This window comes from Anolis sagrei, chromosome 10 (genome assembly GCF_037176765.1).
Source record: "Anolis sagrei isolate rAnoSag1 chromosome 10, rAnoSag1.mat, whole genome shotgun sequence".
Lineage (NCBI taxonomy): Eukaryota > Metazoa > Chordata > Lepidosauria > Squamata > Dactyloidae > Anolis > Anolis sagrei.
In genome coordinates this window covers 36,533,719-36,556,244 of record NC_090030.1, presented here as the reverse complement: position 1 = coordinate 36,556,244, position 22,526 = coordinate 36,533,719, and the positions used below count along the sequence as shown (strand labels likewise).

The following is a 22,526-nucleotide window of genomic DNA, read 5'->3' as shown; positions in this document are numbered from 1 at the left end:
TGTGCCATGCTTGGATCTACAATATATTGGCACAGCACTTACTGAAGTGAAGAAGGAAAACAGGTTGTGCCACAACTCTGGGAGCCCATGAAAAGGTCTCTTCAAAGGCTTTGAAGTTGGGTGTCCATGTTATTTCTCACACTAGCTGGACCTGCCACAGGTTGCTGTGGCCAACCTTCCCTCCCGCTTTCTTTTCTTTCTCTCCTTCCTTCCCTCCTCCTTTCTTTCTTTCTTTCTTTCTTTCCTTCCTTCCTTCCTTCCTTCCTTCCTTCCTTCCTTCCTTCCTTCCTTCCTTCCTTCCTTCCTCTCTCTTTCCTTCCTTTTCTTTTTTTCCCCTTCCTTCCTTCCCTCCTCCTTTCCTTCCTTTTTGTTTTTTCTCCTTCCTTCCCTCCTTCTTTCTTTCCCTTTCTTTGCACTCTACATGGGGCTGCCCTTGAAAACGGACTGGAAATTTCAACTGGTCCAGTGGGAGGTGGCCAGGTTGTTAACTGGTGCTCCTTACAGGGAGCGGTCAACCCTCCTGTTTAAGGAGCTCCATTGGCTGCCATTCATTTTCCGGACCCAATTCAAGGTGCAGGTGCTCACCTACAAATCCCTGAACGGTTTGGGACCCGCCTACCTACGCGACTGCATCTCTGTGTACGAACCCACACGTATCTCTTCGTTCATCTGGAGAGGCTCTACTTACGATCCCACCTCCATCGCAAGCGTGATTGGTGGGGATGAGGGATAGGGCCTTTTCGGTGGTGGCCCCTCGACTCTGGAACTCACTTCCTAAGGACATCAGGCATGCCCCAAGTCGAAAGGAGGAACTTGAAGATGTGGATGTTCCAGTGTGCCTTCCCGGAATAATGATCCCATAGCACTTTGTCCCTCCAAAGCACTTTACATTTTTAGATCTGCTCGTATGTCTTCCACAAACGCCACTATCACCTTTTCGCCCATGTTCCAGCATTATTTCCAATTTTAATTTTACACTTGGCCTTCCCAGTTTTAATTGTATGTTGTCTTATTGGTAATGTTGTATGTTTATTGCCTATGTTTTTATTTTATTTTTAATTGCTTGTACTGTTGTTATTGCTTGTATTGTTGTATTCGGGTACGGCCTCATGTAAGCCACACCAAGTCCCTTGGGGAGAAGGTAGCGGGGTACAAATAAAGATTATTATTATTATTATTATTATTGGCCTAATGTAAGCCGCACCGAGTCCCTTGGGGAGATGGTAAAATAAAGTGTTGTTGTTGTTGTTGTTGTTATTATTATTATTATTATTATTATTGGCCTCATGTAAGCCGCACCGAGTCCCTTGGGGAGATGGTAGTGGGGTACAAATGAAGATTATTATTATTATTATTATTATTATTATTATTATTATTATTATTGGCCTCATGTAAGCTGCACCGAGTCCCTTGGGGAGATGGTAGCGGGGTACAAATAAAGTGTTGTTGTTGTTGTTGTTGTTATTATTATTATTATTGGCCTCATGTAAGCCGCACCGAGTCCCTTGGGGAGATGGTAGCGGGGTACAAATAAAGTGTTATTATTATTACTATTATTAAGACTCATTTCGTAACCAATAACATGAGCAGGATTGGTCACTTCCTCATGCCTCGAGTTCGATTTCAAATGCAATGGGTCTGGACCATTGTTTGAAGAAGCCAATGCTTGACCCTCAGAGCCTCCTTGGTTGAGTGAGGGTGCGCCGAGTGATGTTCCCAGTGATGTTCCCCTCATTATGGCTTCATTTGCTAGGAAACCAGAGTTCGTTTTGTGATGTCACACCGACACAGGATGGGTCTGATTGTGACGTTCTGGAACTCTTGATTGTAGCTCCAGCTCCTGGCAGGCTGTCCTCCTTTTTAGTAGGCCTGATGCTGCCTTCTTGGCAAGGCTGGACTCAGAGCGCCCATGGCTGCAGCTGAGAAGAGCTACCTGAGCGACAAGGGCGACCAGGACCTGGACCTTCCTCCTGGCCAAGCCGAAGAGGACAGGATCCACTCCGCCATCTCCCTTTCCTCGACTCCGCTGCACGACAAGACGGCGGCTGGCGACTCGGCCTTGAGGTCCATGATCGAGGAGAATGCCTTCCAAGCGCTGAGCGACGCTCCCTGGCCAAAGAGACCCCGGCTCTCCCTCTGCGACGACGGCTCTCTCGAGGACAGCGACTTCCTCTCCCTCACCTTCCCCAAAAAGCTCTGGAAGATTGTGGAGAGCGAGCACTTCAAGTCCCTGTGGTGGGACGAGGACGGGACGTGCGTCGTGATCGACGAGGAGCTCTTCAAGAAAGAGGTCCTGGAGAGGAAGGGTCCCCTGCGCATTTTCGAAACGGATTGCATGAAGAGCTTCATCCGACAGCTCAACCTCTACGGCTTCAGCAAGATGAGGCAGAACTTCCAGAGATCGGCCTCCCTTGTGGAATTCTTGGCCGAAGAAAAGGCGGCCTACGCCTTCAGCAAGGTAAGGTCTGGCCGTGGCTTTGGGGACGGACCCCGGGCGCCTCGGGTTCCCCAAGGGCACGTCCACGCGCTCTCTCAAAATATAGATCTCCATCTCCTTCGAGGGCAGAAGAGGACACTCAAAGAGGTTCCGCTCCGAGTAGAAGACAACCCGAATCAATCCAACAAGTTCTGATCCTTCATGCCTACAGCCCCATCCATCCTGTTCCACCAAAACGAGGCCGGCATTTGCAAACAATGTCGAAGGCTTTCATGGCTGGAATCACTGGGTTGTTGTAGGTTGTATATGGCCATGTTCTAGAGGCATTTTCTCCTGACGTTTCGCCTGCATCTATGGCAAGCATCCTCAGAGGTAGTGAGGTCTGTTGGAACGAGGAAAAAGGATTTATATATCTGTGGAATGGTGACCAGGGTGGGACAAAGGACTCTTGTCTGCTGGAGCTAGGGGTGAATGTTTCAACTGACCACCTCGATTAGCATTTGAAGGTCTGGCGGTGCCTGGGGCAATCTTTTCTTGAGAGGTGATTAGATGTCCTTGTTTGTTTCCTCTCTGTAGTTTTGCTATTCTAATTTTAGAGTTTTTTTTAATACTGGGAGCCAGATTTTGTTGAAATTGTCCACATGCTTGTGGATTTCAATGGCTTCTCTGTGTAGTCTGACATGGTGGTTGTTGGTGTGCTCCAGCATTTCTGTGTTCTCCAATAATCTGCTGTGTCCAGGTTGGTTCCTCAGGTGCTCTGCTATGGCTGACTTCTCTGGTTGACGTAGTCTGCAGTGCTTTTCATGTTCCTTGATGTGTATGTTGGGCAATGCTGCTGCGTTTGGTGGTCCCTCTGGAGACTTCTTGTCCACAGCTGCATGGTACATGGTAGACTCCTGCAGAGGTGAGAGGATCCCTCTTGTCCTTTGCTGAACGGAGCATTGGTTGGATGTTCTTGGTGGGTCTGGAGATGGTTTGTAGGTTGTGTTTCCTCATCAGCTTCCCTCTGCGGTCAGTGGTTCCCTTGATGTCTGGCAGGAACACTTTCCCTCTGGGTGGGTCTCTGTCTTGACTCTCGTGGCTTCTTCTCGGTGGCCTTGCAGCTCTTCTGATGTCTGAGGTGGAGTCTCGCTTGGCCTGGAGAGCCCATCTGAGGTGGTTCAGTTCATCTTGGAGGAGGTGGGCTTCACAGATTCTTCTTGGCAGAATCTGCCAAGGCTTTAATGGGGCTTCTTTGTTGACTTGGGTGATGGTTGGAGTTTTTGTGTAGATCTCTATCTGTGTGTGTGGGTTTTCTGTAAACGGTGTGACCCAATTGTTGATCTGGTTTGCGGATGACTAGGACATCTAGAAAAGGCCGTCTTCCTCCATTTTCTTTTTCCATGGTGAACTGGATGTTTGGGTGGATGCTGTTGAGATGGTCCAGGAACCTGTTGAGTTCTTCTTCTCCATGACTCCAAATGGTGAAGGTGTCATCCACATCTCTGAACCATATGTTTGGGTGGATGCTGTTCAGATGGTCCAGGAACCTGTTGAGTTCTTCTTCTCCATGACTCCAAATGGTGAAGGTGTCATCCACATCTCTGAACCATATGTTTGGGTGGATGCTGTTCAGATGGTCCAGGAACCTGTTGAGTTCTTCTTCTCCATGACTCCAAATGGTGAAGGTGTCATCCACATCTCTGAACCATATGTTTGGGTGGATGCTGTTCAGATGGTCCAGGAACCTGTTGAGTTCTTCTTCTCCATGGCTCCAAATGGTGAAGGTGTCATCCACATCTCTGAACCATATGTTTGGGTGGATGCTGTTCAGATGGTCCAGGAACCTGTTGAGTTCTTCTCCTCCATGCCTCCAAATGGTGAAGGTGTCATCCACATCTCTGAACCATATGTTTGGGTGGATGCTGTTCAGATGGTCCAGGAACCTGTTGAGTTCTTCTTCTCCATGGCTCCAAATGGTGAAGGTGTCATCCACATCTCTGAACCATATGTTTGGGTGGATGCTGTTCAGATGGTCCAGGAACCTGTTGAGTTCTTCTTCTCCATGGCTCCAAATGGTGAAGGTGTCATCCACATCTCTGAACCATATGTTTGGGTGGATGCTGTTCAGATGGTCCAGGAACCTGTTGAGTTCTTCTTCTCCATGACTCCAAATGGTGAAGGTGTCATCCACATCTCTGAACCATATGTTTGGGTGGATGCTGTTCAGATGGTCCAGGAACCTGTTGAGTTCTTCTTCTCCATGACTCCAAATGGTGAAGGTGTCATCCACATCTCTGAACCATATGTTTGGGTGGATGCTGTTCAGATGGTCCAGGAACCTGTTGAGTTCTTCTTCTCCATGACTCCAAATGGTGAAGGTGTCATCCACATCTCTGAACCATATGTTTGGGTGGATGCTGTTCAGATGGTCCAGGAACCTGTTGAGTTCTTCTTCTCCATGGCTCCAAATGGTGAAGGTGTCATCCACATCTCTGAACCATATGTTTGGGTGGATGCTGTTCAGATGGTCCAGGAACCTGTTGAGTTCTTCTCCTCCATGCCTCCAAATGGTGAAGGTGTCATCCACATCTCTGAACCATATGTTTGGGTGGATGCTGTTCAGATGGTCCAGGAACCTGTTGAGTTCTTCTTCTCCATGGCTCCAAATGGTGAAGGTGTCATCCACATCTCTGAACCATATGTTTGGGTGGATGCTGTTCAGATGGTCCAGGAACCTGTTGAGTTCTTCTTCTCCATGGCTCCAAATGGTGAAGGTGTCATCCACATCTCTGAACCATATGTTTGGGTGGATGCTGTTCAGATGGTCCAGGAACCTGTTGAGTTCTTCTTCTCCATGGCTCCAAATGGTGAAGGTGTCATCCACATATCTGAACCTTATGTTTGGGTGGATGCTGTTGAGATGGTCCAGGAACCTGTTGAGTTCTTCTTCTCCATGGCTCCAAATGGTGAAGGTGTCATCCACATCTCTGAACCATAGAGTGGGCTTTTTGGTTGCTGTCTCCAGGGCTTGTTCTTCAAAGTGTTCCATGTAGAAGTTAGCTATGACCGGGCTGAGGGGGCTCCCCATAGCTACTCCATCTTTCTGTTCATGGAATTCATTGTCCCACTGAAAGGAGCTGGTGGTGAGGCCATGGTGGAACAGAGCCGTGATGTCTTCTGGGAACTTCTGGTTGATGAGTGCCATGGTGTCTGCTACCGGGACTGTGGTCAATAGAGACACCACATCAAAGCTGATCAGTTTGTCGTTGGTCTTTAGCTTGAGATTGCTGATTTTGTCTATGAAGTGGGCTGAGTCCTTGATGGAGTGTGTTGTGAGCGCAATATGGCTTTGTAACTGTGCAGCAAGGATTCAATGGCACTCACGATGGGTCTGAGTGGGGTGGAGTCCTTATGGATTTTGGGGAGTCCATAAAGTCTAGGTGGAAGGGCTTCCGATTGACATACCTGTTGTTGTATGTCAAAGTTGATTGAGGAGTTCTTCATCAGAGTGTTGGTTTTTCTGGTTAATTTGGAAGTTGGGTCTTGTTTAAGTTTTCTGTTTATCGTTCCACAGATATGTAAACCCTTTTTCCTAGTTCCAACAGTCCTCACTACCTCTGAGGATGCTTGCCATAGATGCAGGCGAAACGTCAGGAGAGAATGCCTCTATTCAGGAGAAAAATTGCCTCCAGAACATGGCCATATAGCCCGGAGAAACCTACAACAACCCAATAATAATAATAATAATAATAATAATAATAATAATAATAATAATAATAATAATAATAGAGCCAGCTGAGTGTCTGTTGTGGACTCATCTTGTTGTGTTTCAAATAATAATAATAATAATAATAATAATAATAATAATAATAATTTATCCCTAACCTGCCCTTCTCTCCCTGAAGGGACTCCAAAAGTAACCCAAACATTCAGCAAAAATCCTTTTGTTTCGCAAGTGTATTCCAATGAAACATACACAAACTTGGTTGCAAACAAATGATATGTTTGTCATAGTTAGGAAGAAAATTTAATTTACAGTTGATTGTAAACAATTACATAAGTGACCATCATTTGATGACTTTTAATCCATGCTATGTTGAGGGGAATTGCCACTAATGTAATTGCACAATGTTATTCAACTTGTACTTGAGTTTATTTGACTCTGGGGCTCATCTCCATTTCTAAGCCAAAGAGCCGGCGTTGTCCTTAGACGCCTCCAAGGTCATGTGGCCCTAGGCATGACTGCATGGAGCGCCAAAAATGAGATTTTAGGGAGTGTCACTTGGTTTCCTCGGTTGCTATGACTGGAACCAAACGTGGAAAAAATCCCAACTAAATCTAAATTATGGATTCAGCAAAATTCAACTTATTTGCAATATTTTCTATAGTTCTGGAAAAATGTCTTTTCAACAATATCCAGCAATTGTTTTTCTTAACCTTTAGTTTACTACAATATTTGGGGAGATGGTGGCAGGGTATAAATAAAGTTTATTATTATTATAATATTAAAAGTTGTGCCCCCAACCCGTCATCCTTTGGAGTCCAAGTCTATTCTGGTTTCCGCAGAGCCTTAACTCATAATTATAATTATAATTATATTAAAACTTGTGCCCCTAACCTGTCATCCTTTTGGTTTCCGTGGAGTCTCAACTCACCTATTATTATTATTATTATTATTATTATTATTATTATTATTATTATTATTATATTAAAAGTTGTGCCCCAACCCATCATCCTTCTGGTTTCAATGGAGTCTCAACTCCATTACTATTATTATCATCATTATTATTATTGTATTAAACGTTGTGCCCCCCAACCTGTCATCCTTTGAAGGCCAAGTCTATTTTGGTGTCGGTGGAGTGTCAGAATGGAAAGATGTATTGTCGAAGGCTTTCATGGCCGGAATCACTGGGTTGTTGTAGGTTTTTTTGGGCTATATGGCCATGTTCTAGAGGCATTCTCTCCTGACATTTCGCCTGCATCTATGGCAAGCATCCTCAGAGGTAGTGAGGTCCGGTGGAAGTAGGAAAAGGGGTTTATATATCTGTAGAATGACCAGGGTGGGACAAAGGACTCTTGTCTGCTGGAGCTAGGTGTGAATGTTTCAACTGACCACCTTGATTAGCATTTGATGGCCTGGCAGTGCCTGGAGCAATCTTGTTGTTGAGGGAGGAGGGAGCAAGCTTCCTTTCTGCTTCCCTGGAGACTAGGACGCAATGGAGCCATGGCTTCAAACTACAAGAAAGGAGATTCCATCTGAACATGAGGAAGAACTTCCTGACTGTGAGAGCCGTTCAGTAGTGGAACTCTCTGCCCCGGAGGGAGTATGGTGGAGGCTCCTTCTTTGGAAGCTTTTAAACAGAGGCTGGATGGCCATCTGTCAGGGGTGATTTGAATGCAATATTCCTGCTTCTTGGCAGAATGGGGTTGGACTGGATGATGGCCCAGGAGTAGGTCTCTTCCCACTCTTGGATTCTAGGTGATTACATGTCCTTGTTTGCTTTCTCTCTGTTGTGGTGTTCTAAGTTTAGAGTTGTTTAATACTGGTAGCCAGATTTTGTTCATTTTCATGGTTTCCTCCTTTCTGTTGAAATTGTCCACATGCCTGTGGATTTCAATGGCTTCTCTGTGTAGTTTAATCTAATCACCTCTCAACAAAAGATTGTCCCAGGCACTGCCAGGCAATCAAATGCCTCTGTTGTGGTGTTCTAAGTTTAGAGTTGTTTAATACTGGTAGCCAGATTTTGTTCATTTTCATGGTTTCCTCCTTTCTGTTGAAATTGTCCACATGCCTGTGGATTTCAATGGCTTCTCTGTGTAGTTTAATCTAATCACCTCTCAACAAAAGATTGCCCCAAGCAATGCTACTCAAGGTGGTCAGTTGAAACATTCCCACCTAGCTCCAGCAGACAAGAGTCCTTTGTCCCACCCACGTCATTATTCCACAGAGATATAAACCCTTTTTCCTCGTTCCAACAGACCTCACGACCTCTGAGGAGGCCCTGCCATTGATGCAGGCGAAACGTCAGGAGAGAATGCCTCTAGACCAGTGGTTCTCAACCTGGGGTCCCCAGATGTTTTTGGCCTACATCTCCCAGAAATCCCAGCCAGTTTAGCAGCTGTTGGGATATCTGGGAGTTGGAGGCCAAAAACATCTGGGCACCCCAGGTTGAGAACCACTGCTCTAGACCATGGCCGCATAGCCCGAAAAAACCTACAGCAACCCAATGGAAAGATGGCTACAGACGTGAAATCCATATTTCCGGAGCAACCTGTTGTAAATAAAGATGAAACGATAGGTATTGGATGTTGATGCCACGTTGCTGCTTGGGGGCTTAACCACGTTTCTTCCTCTGCTTTTGCCCCAGTTACAGTTTTACCATAACCCAAATTTTAAGAAAGGTTGTCCTCACCTCCTTGCAAGATGCAAGAGAAGAGTCGGGATCAAGAACACGCCGCCCATCGCTTTCTCCTTGGAGGAGGACTTCCACGAGAGACCACGGACCCCCGACGGGCCTGCTCCCAGGGAGAACGACCTCCACGCCGCCTCCCCGCGGGAGAAAATGCCCAAATCGGGGCTGCGGAAACTGGCCGCGAGCAAAGCCCTTGCCAGTGCGGCCATCCGGCTGAGGAGCGGCTATTCGGCCTCCTCTCCCGCTCCCCTGAGGGCTTCGGAGCAAGGTCCCGCCACCGAGGACAACGAGTCCCCCAAAGGCCAGCTGGCGCCTTTCCACGTCCCCCCGCACGGCAGCCACGCTCGGGTCAACACCCACGAAATAGACTCCACCACCACCACCTCCGCCACCTCCTTGTACCACGTCCTGCCGCCGGTTCCCAACACCCCCTTTGCCCCCGTGATGGGGCTGCCGGCCTTCCCCACCATGTACCCAGACTTGTCAGCCATGCAGGCCCACTGGGCCAGCCTGCTGCCGTTTTGCAACCCGTGGTTCTCCATGCCGATGATAGCCGCCGCCTCGGCCATTTCCATGTCCAGGTCCTCTCACCACCACCGAACTCCTTCGTACCACCACTGCCCGAACTGCAACTGCGCATCGAACGCCACGGCGGCTTCCAAAGGGGTCGGACCCACGGCGACGGAGTACTCGGGGTACCATCGGTGAAGCGAGCGGCCGACCGGCAAACCCCGGCCGCCTTGAAAATAGGGAAACCCACCATGGCATGGGCTGAAGAATAAAGCTCTCATTTCCCTTTGTTATTGTCTTGTTTGCCTAGGTGTGTGTGTGCGTTTCTTTTGGTGGGAGTGTTTATTTATTTATTTATTTTATTTATTTATTTACTTTGCTTCTATACCGCTGTATCTCAAGCCCGAAGGCGGTTCACAAACAGTAAAAACAGTCGAAACAGCAGTGGTTCCATACAACATAGAACAATTGACTTAACACATTATCCATAAATTACCGATAAGCAATTACAATGCACAATTATGACAAAAAACAACCGTACCCAATCTTCTCCTCATCCAAGCGTAGTCCAGGTTCGTCGTCCGTTGTTCCCTTCCTATGTCCCATTACCAGATTGCACTAAATTACTCAAACGCCTGCACAAACATCCAGGTCTTCACCTTTTTGCGGAATACCATTGGAGATGGTGCCAGTCTAATGTCCGCAGGAAGGGCGTTCCACAGCCGAGGAGCCACCACCGAGAAGGCCCTATCTCTCGTCCCCGCCAGCCGAGCTTGAGAAGCAGGCGGGATCGAGAGCAGGGTCTCCCCGGAAGATCTCAAAGTCCTGGTGGGTTCATAGGCAGAGAGGCGGTCAGATAGGTAGCTTGGGCCGGAACCGTTTAGGGCTTTAAAGGCCAACGGCAGCACTTTGAATTCAGCCCGGTAGCAGATCGGTAGCCAGTGGAGTTGGCGCAACAGGAGGGTTGTGTGCTCCCTGTGCTCCGCTCCCATTAGAATCATGGCTGCCGAGCGTTGGACTAGTTGGAGCTTCCGAGCTGTCTTCAAAGGCAACCCCACGTAGAGAGCGTTGCAGTAGTCTAAACGGGATGTAACCAGAGCGTGTACCACCGTGGCCAAGTCAGACTTCCCAAGGTACGGGCGCAGCTGGCGCACAAGCTTTAGCTGTGCAAATGCTCCCCTGGTCACCGCCGAAACCTGGGGTTCCAGGCTCAGCGATGAGTCCAGGATCACACCCAAGCTGCGAACCTGCGTCTTCAGGGGGAGTGCGGCCCCTTCCATCCAACACAGGCTGTAACCCTCTGCCCTGTTCGGCCTTGCGACTGACCAGGAGTACCTCTGTCTTGTCTGGATTCAATTTCAATTTGTTCGCCCTCATCCAGACCGTCACAGCAGCCAAGCACCGGTTCAGGACCTGGACAGCCTATCTGGACAGTTTATCTGTTTATTTATTTGGTAGTTTTGTATCCCGGTCTTCTCACCTCCATTCGAGGGACTCGGGCCGGTTTCCAACATCAATATTACAGACCGTCATTAAGACATCGTATTTCTAAATCACACTAAAACATTGAAACAATTAAAATGGCAAAAATACAATCCTATGATTACAGTGGTCAGTCGTCATCAAAGTCATTATTCGTCAAAGTCATCCATCCATATTGCAGGATCATGGCTCATTCGTTGAATGCCAATTCCCCAAAGCCAAGTTTTCACCTGTTTCCTGAACGTTAAGATCGAAGGGGGGCAGTTCTGATCTCCAGTGGAAGGGAGTTCCAGAGTCGAGGGGCCACCACCGAGAAGGGCCTGTCTCTCGACAGAGTACACGGGGTACCATCGTTGAAGCGAGCGGCCGACCGGCAAACCCCGGCCGCCTTGAAAATAGGGAAACCCACCATGGCATGGGCTGAAGAATAAAGCTCTCGTTTCCCTTTGTTATTGTCTTGTTTGCCTAGGTGTGTGTGTGCGTTTCTTTGGGTGGGAATGTTAGTTTATTTATTTATTTATTTGGTAGTTTTGTTTACCGGTCTTCTCTCCTCCATTCGAGGGACTTGGGCCGGTTTCCAACATCAATATTACAGACCGTCATTAAGACATCATATTTCTAAATCACACTAAAACATTAAAACTATTAAAATGGCAAAAATACAATCCTATGATTACAGTGGTCAGTCGTCATCAAAGTCCTTATTCGTCAAAGTCATCCATCCATATCGCAGGATCATGGCTCATTCGTTGAATGCCAATCCCCAAAGCCATGTTTTCACCTGTTTCCTGAACGTTAAGATCGAAGGGGGGCAGTTCTGATCTCCAGTGGAAGAGAGTTCCAGAGTCGAGGGGCCACCACCAAGAAGGCCCTGTCTCTCGACAGAGTACACGGGGTACCATCGGTGAAACGAGTGGTCGACCGGCAAACCCCGACCGCCTTGAAAATAGGGAAACCCACCATGGCATGGGCTGAAGAATAAAGCTCTCGTTTCCCTTTGTTATTGTCTTGTTTGCCTAGGTTGGTGGGAGGGTTATAGAGCTAAAATTTAAAGGAGATCCCTCCCAACTGGAAATCTTGGTGTGGCCCCTGGTTGCTTTTTCTTACCCTCAGGCGTCTTCTAGTTCACGTCGGGGGCCCTTCTTCCAGGAAGTCTTTGAAAAAGCTTCCCTGTGCTCCTCTGTGCCAGAGTCCAAAGTCAGTCCAGCCATGAGGGAGATGCCTGGGTGGGCAACAATGGTGCCCAGTTTATAGAGCTCTGAGGCAAGAATCACTCGTGGAGGACTGTCCCCAAACCTTAGGACGAGGGAGCGGCTTGTAATTTAGTCTAAAAATTTAGTGTGGACCCAAGCCCGTCCCTTCGTGGTCGCCAATTGTGCTAGAGCTAAAATTTAGGGGTCTTTGCCAGGAGACAGAGACCAATTAGACTCATCAAAGAGTTCTTTTTCCCTGGCGAGACAGAGAAGCATCCCATATTTTTCCCTGATTTCCCAATGAAAGGTCTCACCAAGTTGAAGAAAAGCCATCGAGGTTTAATGCGATTCAGCTGAAACGGATGCAGAGCTGCAATCATTCGCCAAAGCTAAGCATGAGGGGAGTACACCAATACAGTCATATTTATAGCGAATTCAAAGTTGCAGAGTTCAAACACCCCGCCCCGGCTTCCCTATTATTCCCCGCCATGATTGGGCGATGGGCGAACAGCTGGGAGGCGTCCCTCCCACCCCCGGTGCCTCTGGACCAATCAGGAAGCTCCAGTTGTCCGTAGGATCCAATGGGGAGACCTCTGCCATCTGGTGGCAACAGCAAATCAGGAGAGAGGGAGGCGGGATGAGGGAGCACAAAGGAATCTGGGAAAGGAGTCTTTAAACAAAGGAAATGCCATGTGGCCTGAGACAAAAAGATCAAACGGGGCCGATCTATTGTGTTCATGAGTGTAGTGTTCTTTGACCCGTGGGAAGTCGAGTGTATTGTCTAAGGCTTTCATGGCTGGAATCACTGGGTTGTTGTAGGTTTTTTCGGGCTATATGGCCATGTTCTAGAACAGTGGTTCTCAGCCTTCCCAATGCCGCGACCCCTTAATACAGTTCCTCATGTTGTGGTGACCCCCAACCAGAATCCGAACATTATGAATCGCCATGTAAGTAATGATCTGCAGGATGTATTTTCATTCACTGGAGCAAATTTGGCACAAATACCCAGTATGCCCAAATTTGTGCAGTTTTCTTGTACTGACTCTTTGTCTGCTGTGCTTTGAGAAGATTCCTATTATTGACTTCAATTAAAGCAGGTTCTTGGCTTTCCTGTGCATGTTCTGCCAGGGCATCGTGTTTTTCTTCTTCAACTGCTTGTTTGACTTGTAAGAGTCCTCTGCCCCCAGACTTTCTAGAGATAGAGCCGGTCAACATCACTGCGAGGATGGAATGAATTCTGAATGGTCATGAGTTTTCTTGTTTTTCTGTCCAAATTGTCCAGTTCTGCCTGTGTCCAGTTTATGATGCCAGCAGTGTATCTTACGACAGGTCTGGCCCAGGTGTTGATGGCCTTGATGGCCCTGCCTCCATTGAGCTTGCTTTTGAGTATTTTTCTGACCCTTTGAATGTATTCTTTGCTGACCACAGTTGTCACATGTTCACGTTTGATGTTGTCCAGCTGTAGTCTGCCCAGGTATTGATAGGCCTCTGGCTGGTGACACTTGACCGCTTGGCCATTGGGCATATGATGCCCTCACTTTCCGTGATTTTCCCCTTCTTCAGTTCCACAAGTCAAACATTTGTCCAAACCAAACTCCATGTTGATATCCGTGCTAAAGATCCAGACAGTGTTAGTCAGAGACTGGATTTCGGTTTCGGTTTTCCCATACAGCTTCAGGTCATCCATGTACAGCAGATGTGAAATTTTGTGAGATCTCTGAGGCGTTTGATAGCTGAGCTTTGTTTATTATTATTATTATTACTACTACTACTACTACTACCAGTGTTAGTCAGAGACTGGATTTCAGTTTCAGTTTTCCCATACAGCTTCAGGTCATCCATGTACAGCAGATGTGAAATTTTGTGAGATCTCTGAGACGTTTGATAGCTGAGCTTTGTTTATTATTATTATTATTACTACTACTACTACTACTACCAGTGTTAGTCAGAGACTGGATTTCGGTTTCGGTTTTCCCATACAGCTTCAGGTCATCCATGTACAGCAGATGTGAAATTTTGTGAGATCTCTGAGGCGTTTGATAGCTGAGCTTTGTTTATTATTATTATTATTACTACTACTACTACTACTACCAGTGTTAGTCAGAGACTGGATTTCAGTTTCAGTTTTCCCATACAGCTTCAGGTCATCCATGTACAGCAGATGTGAAATTTTGTGAGATCTCTGAGACGTTTGATAGCTGAGCTTTGTTTATTATTATTATTATTATTACTACTACTACTACTACCAGTGTTAGTCAGAGACTGGATTTCGGTTTCGGTTTTCCCATACAGCTTCAGGTCATCCATGTACAGCAGATCTGAAATTTTGTGAGATCTCTGAGAGGTTTGATAGCTGAGGTTTATTATTATTATTATTATTATTATTATTATTATTATTATTACTACAACTACTACTACTACTACTACCAGTTCTAGTCAGAGACTGGATTTCAGTTTCGGTTTTCCCGTACAGCTTCAGGTCATCCATGTACAGCAAATGTGAAATTTTGTGACATCTCTGAGATGTTGTTGTTGTTGATATTATTATTTGGATGCGCGCCCTCTCTGTTTTGTTAAAAGTGTTCATGGAATAGTTTTCAAGTTAATGTAACTATTCAATATGACAAAAGATACACAGCCAGTGGCTCCAGTCCTGATGTGAATGCTCCCAGTGTGGGTCCAGTTGGTAAAGCCCACACCGTGAGTCTTTCCTATTGAAAACTGTCCCCTTTGATGGTCAAAACAGGGCCGAGGAGCCACCACAAAGAGGGCAACCTCAAGGCGCTTCCGAGGAAGGAATCAGTTCCTCCGGGATGTCTACCTGCCAGATCTCCTTGTGCCCTCGGGCCGGGAGGGGCTCCACCAGCCACCGGGCGTTGGAAACCACCGTCAAGTATTTCTCTTCCAGGCCGGACAGCACGGCTTTATTTTCCAGGGCCAAGAGGTCTGCAGGAGGCAAGCGTGGCGGGCACAGCCATGTCTCTCCAATGTCAATTAGGCCTGAAATAAACATAAATAAATACGGTATACTCGTTTTTCCTGAAAGCCAAATGTTTGTTTCATACGGATTTGTTGACATTTGAATTGTTTGGCTGCCTCTCAAAATGCAATGAAGTCCTGAGTTCTTTCAAAGAGATAGGAGAGTACATCAATACAGTTTTATTATATTGCTAGCCATCCCCTGCCATGTGTTGCTGGGGCCCAGTCTGTGTATATGTGTTTTGTGTGTGTTATATATTTGTGTATATGTATATGTGTGTATATCATAGAATCATAGAATCCTAGAATCAAAGAGTTGGAAGAGACCTCATGGGCCATCCAGTCCAACCCCATTCTGCCAAGAAGCAGGAAGATTGCATTCAAATCCCCCCTGACAGATGGCCATCCAGCCTCTGCTTAAAACCTTCCAAAGAAGGAGCCTCCACCACACTCCGGGGCAGAGAGTTCCACTGCTGAACGGCTCTCGCAGTCAGGAAGTTCTTCCTAATGTTCAGGTGGAATCTCCTCTCTTGTAGTTTGAAGCCATTGTTCCGCGTCCTAGTCTCCAAGGAAGCAGAAAACAAGCTTGCTCCCTCCTCCCTGTGGCTTCCTCTCACATATTTATACATGGCTATCATATCTCCTCTCAGCCTTCTCTTCTTCAGGCTAAACATGCCCAGTTCCCCAAGCCGCTCCTCATAGGGCTTGTTCTCCAGACCCTTGATCATTTTAGTCGCCCTCCTCTGGACACATTCCAGCTTGTCAATATATATGTGGGTTTGCACATGCACTGTAATGTATTTTTGTTATTTTGCTTTTCAAGTCTCTTCCGCTGTGTTTTTCAGTGTTTTTATGAGTGATGGCCACTCATTGGCCTGAGAGGTGTCTTGTGTCCAAATTTTGTGTCATTTCGTCCAGTGGTTTTTGAGTTAAGTTAATCCCACAAACGAACATTACATTTTTACTTATATAGATAAGTAAAAAGCACTTTAAAGGAATAGGTAAATCAAATTAGGTACGAAGATAAGCATGAACATTGTAATGTATTTTCTTTTTTTGGCTTTTAAAGTCTCTTCCGCTGTGTTTTTCAGTGTTTTTATGAGTGATGGTCACTCGTTGGCCTGAGAGGTGTCTTGTGTCCAAATTTTGTGTCATTTCGTCCAGTGGTTTTTTGAGTTAAGTTAATCCCACAAATGAACATTACATTTTTACTTATATAGATAAGTAAAAAGCACTTTAAAGGAATAGGTAAATCAAATTAGGTAAGAAGATAAGCATGAACATTGTAATGTATTTTCTTTTTTTGGCCTTTGAAGTCTCTTCCACTGTGTTTTTCAGTGTTTTCATGAGTGATGGCCACTCGTTGGCCTGAGCGGTGTCTTGTGTCCAAATTTGGTGTCATTTCGTCCAGTGGTTTTTTGAGTTAAGTTAATCCCACAAACGAACATTACATTTTTACTTATATAGATAAGTAAAAAGCACTTTAAAGGAATAGGTAAATCAAATTAGATAAGAAGATAAGCATGAACATTGTAATGTATTTTCTTTTTTTGGCTTTTAAAGTCTCTTTCGCTGTGTTTTTCAGTGTTTTTATGAGTGATGGTCACTCGTTGGCCTGAGAGGTGTCTTGTGTCCAAATTTTGTGTCATTTCGTCCAGTGGTTTTTGAGTTATGTTAATCCTACAAACGAACATGACATTTTTATTTATATAGATAAGTAAAAAGCATCTAAGTAAAAAGCACTTTAAAGGAATAGGTAAATCAAATTAGGTAAGAAGATAAGCATGAACATTGTAATGTATTTTCTTTTTTTGGCTTTTAAAGTCTCTTCCGCTGTGTTTTTCAGTGTTTTTATGAGTGATGGTCACTCGTTGGCCTGAGAGGTGTCTTGTGTCCAAATTTGGTGTCAATTGGCCCAGTGGTTTTTGAGTTCTGTTAATCCCACAAACTAACATTACATTTTTATTTACATAGACTAGCCGTCCCTTGCCATGTCTTTCTGTTGCCCAGTCTCTGTGTAAGTGTTTTGTGTGTTTGTATATATTTGGGTATATGTGTATAACAAACATAACAAACAAATCAAATCATCTATATAAATAAAAAGGTAATGTTTGTTTGCTAGTAGATCTAATAATAGCAAACAGTCAAAACATTTAAAGTAAAAAGGCATTTACAAGTCAACAGGGCTGAGGTGGTGTCCGAGCCAGAGTGCTGACTTACTACTTACTTAGGCGATCCCTCGTTGTCTGAGTAGGATAATCATCCAGGGTGGATCCGTAGGTGACTGTGGAGCCCTCTTCTTGACCTGCATCTTCTCCCGTTTCCCAGTCGGGGTTGGCTTGATGCGCACGTTTCTCTTTCCCCCTCCATTTGTGCCTCTTCAAATTCTGCAGCACTGCTGGTCGCAGCTGACCTCCAGCTGGAGCGCTCACAGGCCAGGGCTTCCCAGTTTCTCAGAGTGCTTAAGGTGCTGGCTGAATAAAATTATGACATTGCACAATTCCACATGCGAAAAAGGACCTCATTTGGGGCTGCTTACCTGCGACGACACCTCTGCCAAACCTCTCTCCGTCGTCTACGAGCTCTTGGACGCGGCTGTGTGTCATGCCGAGCCTCTCGGTGAGGATGTCCTTCCAGGTCTCGTCGTCCCAGTCTTTGACGGCGATGTGGACGGCCAGGGTGCGGGCCTGGTGCTCGGCCAAGACCGGCCGCCAACGCGTCTCGATGGTCTTGACCCCGTTCAAAACCAGCCCGGCGTACGGCTGCCGGAAGGAGAGGCAGGGGAACTTCATCCTCCCTCCGCCTTCGTTCCCTGCAACGTCCCAAGGGAAGGCCGTCAAGAACCAAGAACAGCCTTCCCAACCATTGGGTTAACATATTAATAATAATAATATTAATATTTATTTACAACATTTCTATTCCGCCCTTCTCACCCCGAACGCGACTCAGAGTGGACTACAAGATATATATACATACAATACAATACATTATATTGTTAGCATAGTATTGTTGGCCGCTGTGACGGTCTGGATGAGGGTGAACAAATTGAAACTTAATCCAGACAAGACAAAGGTACTCCTGGTCAGTCGCAAGGCCGAACAGGGTATAGGGTGACAGCCTGTGCTGGACGGGGTCCCACTCCCCTTGAAGGCGCAGGTTTGCAGTTTGGGTGTGACCCTGGACTCATCGCTGAGCCTGGAAGCCCAGGTTTCGGCAGTGACCAGGGGAGCATTCGCACAGTTAAAACTCGTGCGCCAACTGTGCCCGTACCTTGGGAAGTCTGACTTGGCCATGGAAGTCCACACTCTGGTTACATCCTGTCTAGACTACTGCAACGCTCTCTACGTGGGGTTGCCTTTGAAGACGGCCCGGAAGCTCCAATTAGTCCAACTTTCGGCAGCCATGATTCTAACAGGAGCGGAGCGCAGGGAGCACACAACTCCTCTGCTGCACCAGCTCCACTGGCTGCCGATCTGCTACCAGGCTCAATTCTAAGTGCTGGCGTTGGCCTTTAAAGCCCTAAACGGTTCTGGCCCAACTTATCTATCCGAACGTATCTCGGCCTATCAGCCCACCAGGACCCTAAGATCTTCTGGGGGGGGCCTGCTCTCGATCCCGCCTGCTTCACAAATGCGGCTGGCGGGGACGAGAGACAGGACCTTTTCTGTGGTGGCCCCTCGGCTATGGAACGCCCTTCCCATGGAGGTAAGATCAGCCCCCTCGCTGATGGTGTTCCGAAGAAGACTAAAAACCTGGATGTTCGAACAGGCATTTGGTTAATCGGTGCAATGAATGTGATGATTACAGGAATGGTAATATGGACGACGAAACTGGATCACGATTTTAGTCAGGAGATGCATTGGGTTGTTATTGTTGTGTCAATATTGTGTATTATGCTTTTATGGTTTTAAATTGTATATTGTTGACTGTTGTACCTTTGTTGTAAACCGCGTTGAGTCGCCAGCTAGGCTGAGAAACTGCGGTATACAAGTAAATAAATAAAATAAATAAATAGTACAATATCAGTATTATATATTACTATATTGTACAACACCATTATGTTGTAATATTATTAGTAATATTAAATCTCATATAAAATATATCAGTATTATATATTATTATATTGCACTATACCATTATATTGTAATATTATTAGTAATATTAAATCTTATATAAAATATATAATTACAACACTACATTATTAGTGTTATATTGTACTACATTATAATATTATGAATATATATACATACATTATATTATAAATATGTATAAACATTCTATTATATTACACATACAATACATATTATTAGCATAGTACAATATTAGCATTATATATTACTATATTGTACTGTAGCGTTATATCGTAATATTATTAGTAATATTACATCTAATATAAAATATATAATTATAACGTCGCATTATTATTAGTAGTGTTATATTGCACTACATTATAATATTGTAAATATGTATATACATTATATTATATTATACATACATTCTATTATTAGCATAGTACAATATCAGTATTATACTTTACTATATTGTACTACACCATTATATTGTAATATTATTAGTAATATTACATCTAATATAAAATATGTAATTATAACATCACATTATTATTATTAGTGTTATATTGTACATTAGAATATAATATTATAAATGCAATACATTCTATTATTAGCATAGTACAATATCAGTATTATATATTACTACATCGTACTATACAGTTACATTGCAATATTATTAATAATATTACATATAATATAAAATATGTAATTATAACATTGCATTATTATTAGTAGTATTATATTGTACATTACAATATTATAAATATGTATCTACATTATATTATATTATACATACATTATATTATTAGCACAGTACAATATCAGTATTATATATTACTATATTGTACTACACCATTATATTGCAATAGAATTAGTATTATTACATGTAATATAAAATATATAATTATAACATTGCATTATTAGTAGTAGTGTTATATTGTACTACATTACAATATTATAAATATTATATGTATACACATTATATTATATTATACATACAATAAATTATATTATGAGCATAGTACTATATCAGTATTATATATTACCACATTTTACTATACCATTATATTGTAATATTATTACATTTAATATAAAATATTAATTACAATATCACATTATTATTACTAGTATTATACTGTACTACATTATATTATAAATATGTATATACATTATATTATATTATACATACAATACATTCTATTATTAGCATAGTACAATATCAGTATTATACATTACTATATTTTACAACACCATTATATTGTATTATTATTAGTAATATTACATCTAATATAAAATATACAATTATAACATCGCATTATATTGTACTACATTATAATATTATATTATATATACAATGCATTATATTATTAGCATAGTACAGTATCAGTATTGTATATTACTACATCGTACTATACAGTTACATTGCAATATTATTAATAATATTACATATAATATAAAATATATAATTACGATATCGCATTGTTATTATTAGTGTTATATTGTGCTACATTATAATATTATAAATATGTATATACATTATATAATATTATACATACAATACATTATATTATTAGCATAGTACAGTATCAGTATTATATATTACCACATTGTACTATACCGTTATATTGTAATATTATTACATGTAATATAAAATATCTAATTACAATATCGCATTATTATTAGTATTAGTATTATATTATACTACATTATAATATTATAAATATGTATGCACATTATATTATCTTATATTATACATACAATACATTATATTATTAGCATAGTACAATATCAGTATTATATATTACTACATCGTACTATACAGTTACATTGCAATATTATTAATAATATTAAATCTAATATAAAATATATAATTACAATGTTGCATTATTATTATTAGTATTATATTTTACTGCATTATAATATTATAAATATGCATATACATTATATAATATTATACATACAATATATTATTAGCATAGTACAATATCAGTATTATTTATTACTATATTGTACTATACCGTTATATTGTAATATTATTAATAATATTAAATCTAATATAAAATATATAATTACAATGTTGCATTATTATTATTAGTATTATATTTTACTGCATTATAATATTATAAATATTCATATACATTATATAATATTATACATATATTTTATATTTTACTATATTATATATTATACGTACAATATATTCTATTATTAGCATAGTACAATATCAGTATTATATATTACTACATTGTACTACACCGTTATATTGTAATATTATTAGTAATATTACATCTAATATAAAATATATAATTATAATATTGTAGTATTATTAGTATTATATTGTATTACATCACAATGCTACAAATATAAATAAAGAAAGAAAGTGGGGATGTTCCCATTGGCCACCTTGATGAGCACGGAATGGCCTCGCAGTTTCAAGGCTTGGCTCCTTACTGCCTGGGGGAATCCTTTCTTGAGAGGTGATTAGTTGTCCCTGATTGTTTCTTGTCTGGAGTTCCCCTGTGTTTGAGTGTTGTTCTTGATGAGCATTGAACGGCCTCGCAGTTTCAAGGCTTGGCTTCTTACTGCCTGGGGGAATTATATTATATCATTATATTGTTATATGTAATATAAATATATGATTACAATATCATATTATTAGTATTGCTGTTATATTGCATTACATTAGAATACTTATGTTACTCTCTATATAAGTAAAACAATTTCATATGATACACTTACATATCTAATATATGCTTTTACTATTTATATATTACATTACTGATTGCAATATACATTAATATAATATTATAAATATTAGATGTACATGATATATTATATTACATTTCTCCCACCCCATTTGTCCTAGTTTCCATCAGACCTCACAACCTCTGAGGATTCCTGCTGTAGATGGGGGAGAAACGTCAGGAGAGAATGCTTCTGGAACATGGCCAGGCAGCTCGAAATACCTCCCTCAACGCGGGGGTGGGCCTACCGCGGATCAGCCTTGTTTCCTTCCGGTTCCCAGCGTCCCTCCCTCCCTCCCGCGGAGGCTTCTGGGAAAGGGAGGAGTCTCGAGGCTCGGAGGCCGCTCCTCCCTCCCTTGCCCGCCTTGGCTTTGGGGGGGCGGGGCCTGGAGAGCGGGGGCGGGGCCTGGAGGGCGGGGGCGGGGCCTGGAGGACGGGGGCGGGGCCTGGAGGGCGGAGGCGGGGCCGGCGCCTGGAGAGCGGGGGAGGGGCCTGGAGGGCGGGGGCGGGGCCAAGGCGGGCAAGGGAGGGAGGAGCGGCCTCCGAGCCTCCGGCCTTCTTCCTTTCCCATAAGACGCCCCCTGCTGGCTGGCGTGGGGAAAGGTCCCACGAGGCCATCCAGTCCCATCCGCTTCTGCCTTCCTTCAAAGGCCCCAGCCCCACACTACAGGTTGCTACCAGGCTCCCAGGAGGGAGGCAGAGAGTTCCCCTGCTGA

At 43.5% G+C, this 22,526-nt stretch overlaps 2 protein-coding genes across 5 annotated transcripts; one reads left to right on the top strand and one right to left on the bottom strand.

Moving 5' to 3' along the window:
• The first annotated feature begins 1,661 nt into the window (after positions 1 to 1,661).
• LOC132765054 (heat shock transcription factor, Y-linked-like) lies at positions 1,662 to 9,635 on the top strand. Its single transcript, XM_060759223.2, has 2 exons — positions 1,662 to 2,458; positions 8,788 to 9,635. Exons 1-2 carry the CDS (start codon positions 1,910 to 1,912, stop codon positions 9,538 to 9,540), a joined length of 1,302 nt encoding a protein of 433 aa, XP_060615206.2. The 5' UTR covers positions 1,662 to 1,909; the 3' UTR covers positions 9,541 to 9,635.
• A 2,700-nt stretch (positions 9,636 to 12,335) lies between these two features.
• EOLA2 (endothelium and lymphocyte associated ASCH domain 2) lies at positions 12,336 to 22,175 on the bottom strand. 4 transcript variants are annotated; one of them, XM_067471701.1, is made up of 4 exons: positions 21,908 to 21,926; positions 21,470 to 21,652; positions 17,536 to 17,808; positions 12,336 to 15,017 (listed from the first exon to the last, which is right to left on the bottom strand). In XM_067471701.1, the coding sequence occupies exons 1-4, from the start codon at positions 21,921 to 21,923 to the stop codon at positions 14,794 to 14,796; spliced, it is 696 nt and encodes a 231-aa protein (XP_067327802.1). In that variant the 5' UTR covers positions 21,924 to 21,926; the 3' UTR covers positions 12,336 to 14,793. The 4 variants fall into 4 exon arrangements, with proteins under 4 accessions (XP_067327802.1, XP_067327804.1, XP_067327803.1 ...); XM_067471703.1 differs by lacking the exons at positions 21,470 to 21,652; positions 21,908 to 21,926 and adding an exon at positions 22,059 to 22,175; XM_067471702.1 differs by lacking the exons at positions 21,470 to 21,652; positions 21,908 to 21,926 and adding an exon at positions 21,945 to 22,049.
• Between the last annotated feature and the right edge of the window lie 351 nt (positions 22,176 to 22,526).